Source organism: Sinocyclocheilus anshuiensis, unplaced genomic scaffold (genome assembly GCF_001515605.1).
Source record: "Sinocyclocheilus anshuiensis isolate Anshui unplaced genomic scaffold, SAMN03320099.WGS_v1.1 scaffold1620, whole genome shotgun sequence".
NCBI lineage: Eukaryota > Metazoa > Chordata > Actinopteri > Cypriniformes > Cyprinidae > Sinocyclocheilus > Sinocyclocheilus anshuiensis.
Genome location: NW_015558680.1, coordinates 952,930 through 959,135, shown reverse-complemented (window position 1 = coordinate 959,135; position 6,206 = coordinate 952,930). Strand labels below are relative to the sequence as shown.

Sequence of the window (6,206 nt, the reverse complement as noted above, 5' to 3'; positions counted from 1 at the left end):
CCTGGTTTATTCATTCTTTATACTGTAGACATGTAGAACATATCCGCGTTTGTGCATCAATGTCTGTAATGTGTGCTGTAGATGTGAAACTTTTAGGAATCTTATCCAAGTTGTAGGCTAGTCAATATTGGTCAGTCAGTCGTATCTGACATAAGGATCTGCGAATGAAACTGTGACCACAAACACATACCATTAACTTGAGTGAATTATATGGCAATAATCAGCAATATGCTTTCACACAAATAACTTTATTTTTTTTAATTTTTCAATATGTGTTGACACAAATGACTTATTTGAATTTTTAATTGATACAACATGGCACTGAGTTGTTAGAAAAGAAATGCGTAGAGATGTTATTGCTTGATGACGTCAGGAACCGATGAATCGGCTTTTTGAACAGGTTCAATGAGCCGATCTGTCCGAAAATAACTGGTTCGCAGAAATTAATCGGACTTTGCATCACTAGTATAAACCTAAACACAGCTAACCTACTGAGAGAGCTTGACTGGAAATATACTATATATAAATAATTACCTATACATAAACTAGAGAATACAAAGTGTACAAATGCTTCACATAAATACTATTAGCTGTAAGTGATATGGATAGAGCAGGGCTGTCCAAACTCGGTCCTGAAGGGCCGGTGTCCTGCAGAGTTTAGCTCCAACTTGCCTCAACACACCTGACTGGAAGTTTCTATGCCTAGTAAGAGCTTGATTAGCTGGTTCAGGTGTGTTTAATTAGGGTTGGAGCTAAACTCTGCAGGACACCGGCCCTCCAGGACCGAGTTTGGACAGCCCTGGGATAGAGGAATGGCACAAAAGCCAGAAAATGACAAAACACAAACACGAGTTGCAACAAGTCATGTGATTGCTAGAGAATTGTACTATGGCGAAGTCCTCCTCATGAATAATAATTAGTCTGTACTGAACTTACCAAGAGCGTCCAATCAACAAACTGTGTTAATATTCATAAGCCAGACCTTCTCTTAGTACAGTAGCCCCTCGCTGCAGAACAAAGATCCAGGGGGCGAGGCTGGATCCATATCTAGGGGGTGGAGATGGGTAGGTTTAGGTATATGTAAGGTGGGAGGAGTTGGATCTGGAACCAACCACGCCCCCTGGGTCTTGTGTTCTGCAGTGAGGACCATCTCTCTTCGTAGGCTTCGTTACCTGGCCACGTGACGAGCGCCAATATACCAACGTGTGCCTTTCATCCAATCAGGTAAGCCTATTCTCAATCCTTCCTGATAATGTCATTAACATTCAGCAGTCAAGCCTTCGCCATAGTAGAACACGTAAATTCGCATTCTGTTGGCGTTTATTATATATATTTTTAATCATATAACGTTACATGTTCAGCTAATTTTACTACTGTTAACTATACATGAGCATTACTTTTACAAACACGGTAGAAAAGAGCGCGGTTGTGTTATTATTTTAGCGAATTCAAAACCGATCATGTGTGAACTGGATAACATAAATAATTTTTAGCGTATTGCAAAATGCTCATTAGCGAATATACTAACACACAATAGAATGCAACAGAGCAAATAAATACAGATAAAACTGAGCTATGTCACATCTAAGCAGTGATGCTGTAGACTGTTTTTATCTGAGAGTAACTCATCCGTTTAATCTGTTAGGCTTATCATTTAGATAATCAGTTTTGCTTGCGGTTATCTTACAATATACATTTAACACACACGATAGTTTTCGACAACAACGTCAAATTTCCTGTTTCATCCATCAAAGGCCCCAGTAAAGTTAGCAAAGCTAGCTGTCTAATGAACTAATACCAACGTAACGTTACATGTATCATCACAGCATAACATAAATGTTAGACGTACCTGTGCCGCCTTTTTTATACCATGTCTATGTCAGCTGTTTAGAGATGTCAATAAACCTTAATGCATTTAATCCAGAGACATTTTCAGTAATTTCCACCCTTGTGATGTTCGGCGATTTGATCAGACCTGCATAGTCGATCACAGAGAGTTCGAGCAGCGTTATTATAAACTGTGTCCCAAAGTGAAGTGCACCGACTCCAGAAGGGCGCATTTGAAGTGCGATTGCGTCACAGCGGCGCGACGAAGACTGTCCCAAACTGAAGTGTGGGGACTCCGAAGTGCGCATTTGAAGTGCAATTGCATCACAGCGTCAAGATGTAAGCTGTCCCAATTCAGAATGCACCCTCAAAAGACCGAATTTCAAGGCCGATTGCGTCACCCCGGCGCGATGAAGGCTGACGTATTTCGAAAGCGACTTAAAATGCACTCTCCATTTCCCAGGAAAATGAAGTGTACATCTGATGGACACTTCATTTTTCTATATCTTTTTTTTAAATGTCACATTGTCAATGAAACAACCTAATTTCTGTAGTTTACTTTTGTGATGTAAGTTCAAAATGAAATGTATAAGTATACATTATTCAGTTTTGTTTTGTGTAATTTATTTGTAAATGAGCCTGAGTACTTTCTGTACATTTTGTATTTTTGTTTTGCATATTCACGTGTAAATAAAAGAGAAGTAATTCTGTACATTGTTAATTTTTGTAATGCAGCTTATAATTTTTTCACAAAACATTCTATACATTTATTTTTTTGTACTGTAAATAACTTTTTTACACATTTAAACAAATTGTTCTATACATTACTGAAAGTACTTTTTACAACTATTTACAACATACAACATACTATTTACAACATAGCTTAGGTTTAACATCAGAAAGAAAAAACCCCATCAATTTTGATCCCAGCCCTGCCTCCATGTGTTCTGGGGTCTTCAGAAGGTGAATCTCTTGGCGAATGGCCAGCACCTCCTCAGCAACTCGAATATACTTAAGGTATTGAGAGTAAAAGTAAAGGTATACAGTATTCTGAAAAAATAATTTGTTAGGATGGTTTTGCATTAATATTACTGCTGCACTAATGTGTATGTTGAGTTTACTTCTGAATATGTTCAAGGTTATTCTATTTAAAGTTGCCAACTAAATATACTGTTGGGTAGTTTAATCTACAACAATGCATCATGTTGCGGTCAAACAGAGCACTGTTCAGCTGTGACAGCTGCCTCTGAACATTGAGCTGTACAATGCTCTATTTTTTTATTCAGTTTTATTTTTGCTAACCTGTCTACATATGATCACCATGGTCAAGACAATAAACTATATAAAATCGCACCTTTGTAAGATATCAGTCAGCATTTGAACTGCTATGTGTGTGTGTGTGTGTATTTTGTAATTTTTCATATGTATGATTACATTTTTCAAGTAAGCTCCAAGCCAATTCCTGCATTTAAAGTTGTAATCCGACAAAGGATGCAGCAAACCAGTGTAATTTACCTGGCCATGGTCTTGGCTAAGCCTGAGGTACATCACCATCTCCTCCATTATGATGTAAAACATAAAAACAAAAATGAGCAATTCTGGCTCCACCTATCCTGGCAGGATTGTCCTCTCATCAGCTCTCCTCTTGCACCGTTGCTATGCGACAGAGCGCTAATCGGGAACCTCTGGTGTTGCAATTAGGAAATCCTGCGAAGGCAGTGTGTTCTTCATGCACTTCGGAGAGTCCTTCGTGCACTTCCGAGGCCTGGCCTTCGAAGTGTGCGCACTTAACTTCTCTTAACTTTGGGACACAGCTAGATAGCGCTTTATCGTGATTGCAAAGTCAGGCATAGCTAATCGATAAAAAAACCCGAAATCTACGTGTCATTTTAAAATATCTATTATATGCATTATAGTGATATTAGATATTTAATTAAGCTTCAAATCTCCAGTTTAAGAGTGTAGATAAAATGTCGAAAATGTAATGTTTCATTAATTAATTTATAGGATTCATATGGTCATGTCTGGTTATATGTCGGACATAATTGGTTTAATGCTTTTATTTAGATTTAGAACTTGTACATGGGATGTGTATATTTCATGAAGTTAAGAATAAAAAAAAACTAAATTTCAATATAACACAAAATAGAATCAAAAATAGATGAAAGAGTAAATGAGAAATAAAAGAAAACAAAAACAAAAACAGCAAAAATATTAAATTAGTTGCACATGCTCAGATCAACTGTACAGTGATCGGTTATGATTCATCATGAATCTGTTATGTACTTGATTTTTCACTTAATTTGATAATAATATTTCTACTTTTCTAGACATATAGAAAACAATTGATTTAATCTTGAAGATTTATACCCTGTCTTAGTCTTCATCTTCAGATGAAGTAACTTTGTATTCAGATTTTGTCTTTTCATCACATTCCTTCCTCTCATTCCTTGTGTCAGCAGGCCCTTCATGCTTATTTCTTGCAGTTTTCTTGTTCTCTACCTTTCCAAGTCTGTCTGCTGAAATTGGTGGCAAGGAGTATCCCTATTAACACAGAATATGAAAAAAACCCAAGTCAGAGTATGCATAATTATGCATTATGCACGAATACAGTATGCGTAAATAAGTAAATGCATAGTTTAAAAAATGCATCAAATTATTATTAAGTATGCTTACGTAAAACTGGACAAAATGGGAAATATCTGCTCTACTGTACATTTTAGTAAAATTTGTAATAGTAATAATTAGTAATCACCTGTGCTGTGTACAGACGCGGATATCTCCCTATAGTCTCCATGAGCTGAAGGTTTCTGAGCCACTGCTCGTGCCACACCTGAACGCTGTAACGGGGCCTGCAGGTGGACAAACGCTGAAGAAGACACTGATTCTCTTTAGAGATGCGAAGCAGCTCCAGCTGTCTTTTTTCTGAGCCAAGGCTGAAACAGAAATTATAAGTGCAATCTGTACGATATGATTAAATATGATGTCAATTATGAAATATTTCATATGATATTTTTGGAAATATTACCTTTTCTTTACATAGTCATTTCTACAGTCAACTCCTCCGCCGGTCTGCATTATATGGGACATTTTATCTAGGAGCATGTGATTTTCCCTGTTGATTCTCGAAATCCGTTCTTCTTCAAGCTGGTTATGATAGACGAGAGAATGACTGGTTTACTAACAAAGTTAATATTATGCACGCATTTCCCAAGCTTTCCTTTTGACAAATGTCGACATCTGGTGGTAGTTCAGCTTTCCTACCTGTCTTTTCTTCAGCTTGACAAGAAGATGGTTATAGGTTTTCGGTGGAGTTGTGTTGATGGTTGGCTTTGCGGATTTAACCTTGAAATATTATGCATATGATAACAGTTTATGCTGTAGTTTTTGTTTTTATCATAGCAAAATTCCAAAACAAACATATTTTAATACCAAATAATTTATAAAACTATATACATAGAAGCACTTGATATACTCTCATTAGGAATTTTTAGCTAATAGGTCATATTCCTCACAAAAAGGGTGCCATGGTATCAACATGGTACTCCATGAAACCTTAAATAATACCACTGAATAGCCAAAAGCATATTTCTATTGCACCTAAATTGACCTTATTGTGTCCTAAATAAACCAGCCATTTGTCATTTTACCTTGTTCCTGTGCATCTCATAGCAGTTTTTGTCCCATCTGTATTGCAGATATTTATTAACACAGGGCAAAACGGGTTGGTAAGCTTGATGTTGCATTACTTTGCTTCGCTATAGCCTGAATCCACCTGCTCCAGAATCCACAATGAACAGAGATAGGAGTTCAGCTTGAGTTTTGAGCCAGTCATGTGGTTGTTGCCATGGCAGCCATTCAGAAAGAAAGTGTAGCTTTGCTAGTCTACTTTTATGAAACAGGCACTGTAAATGGGACCCATTCATTCAGTTTGATGAACATTTATTTTCCTAAATGCATTTGCCAATTTTTTGCCTGCTATCAAAACTTTCCTAAGTTAAACACAGCAGCTCCGTTGAGAGTGCACCCTCACCCATTTAGAGGCTGGCCTACATAGTGTCCTTGTCCGATATGAATATTATGTGTCCTGCAGGGCTCTGTTGTTTCAGCAGAGCAGCATGCATGGAAACGCTGGAAGACCTCTAATATACTGTGCGTGATCCCAACAGAATTTAAGCAACCTTTTAATCTTATGTAACCTTTTAAGAGGTGGCACAGGTCTCATATGCAAGCAAAGACTAATGTTATGTGATGTTTTGTGTTTTCTATCTCAAGGACAGTGAGAGTGGAGATTGTCCCAGCTTCCAGCGCCTTTGTCATTTGACATTCAGCTGAAGAATATGTAGGTGATTGTACGTTATTTCTGGGCACAATCATAA

General features: G+C 37.4%; 2 protein-coding genes across 2 annotated transcripts in view; both read right to left on the bottom strand.

The window, feature by feature from the left end:
* LOC107681306 (1-phosphatidylinositol 3-phosphate 5-kinase-like) overlaps positions 1–2,038 on the bottom strand; it is a gene marked incomplete at its 3' end in the record, with an annotated part of 24,652 nt that extends 22,614 nt beyond the window's left edge. Inside the window, exon 1 of the mRNA XM_016477581.1 lies at positions 1,850–2,038. The remainder of the gene's footprint in view (positions 1–1,849) is intronic.
* A 1,970-nt stretch (positions 2,039–4,008) lies between these two features.
* On the bottom strand, positions 4,009–5,602 carry LOC107681311 (uncharacterized protein C17orf105 homolog). Its single transcript, XM_016477587.1, has 5 exons — positions 5,478–5,602; positions 5,092–5,172; positions 4,856–4,974; positions 4,583–4,763; positions 4,009–4,371 (listed from the first exon to the last, which is right to left on the bottom strand). The coding sequence occupies exons 1-5, from the start codon at positions 5,571–5,573 to the stop codon at positions 4,204–4,206; spliced, it is 645 nt and encodes a 214-aa protein (XP_016333073.1). The 5' UTR covers positions 5,574–5,602; the 3' UTR covers positions 4,009–4,203.
* Between the last annotated feature and the right edge of the window lie 604 nt (positions 5,603–6,206).

Coding starts and splice junctions, on each gene's coding strand:
- LOC107681311 (XM_016477587.1), bottom strand. CDS start 5,573: ATGCAACATCAAGCTTACCAACCCGTTTTGCCCTGTGTTAATAAATAT. Junction 5,173..5,477: donor ATGAGATGCACAGGAACAAG/GTAAAATGACAA, acceptor TAATATTTCAAG/GTTAAATCCGCAAAGCCAAC. Junction 4,764..4,855: donor AATGACTATGTAAAGAAAAG/GTAATATTTCCA, acceptor TTTCTGTTTCAG/CCTTGGCTCAGAAAAAAGAC.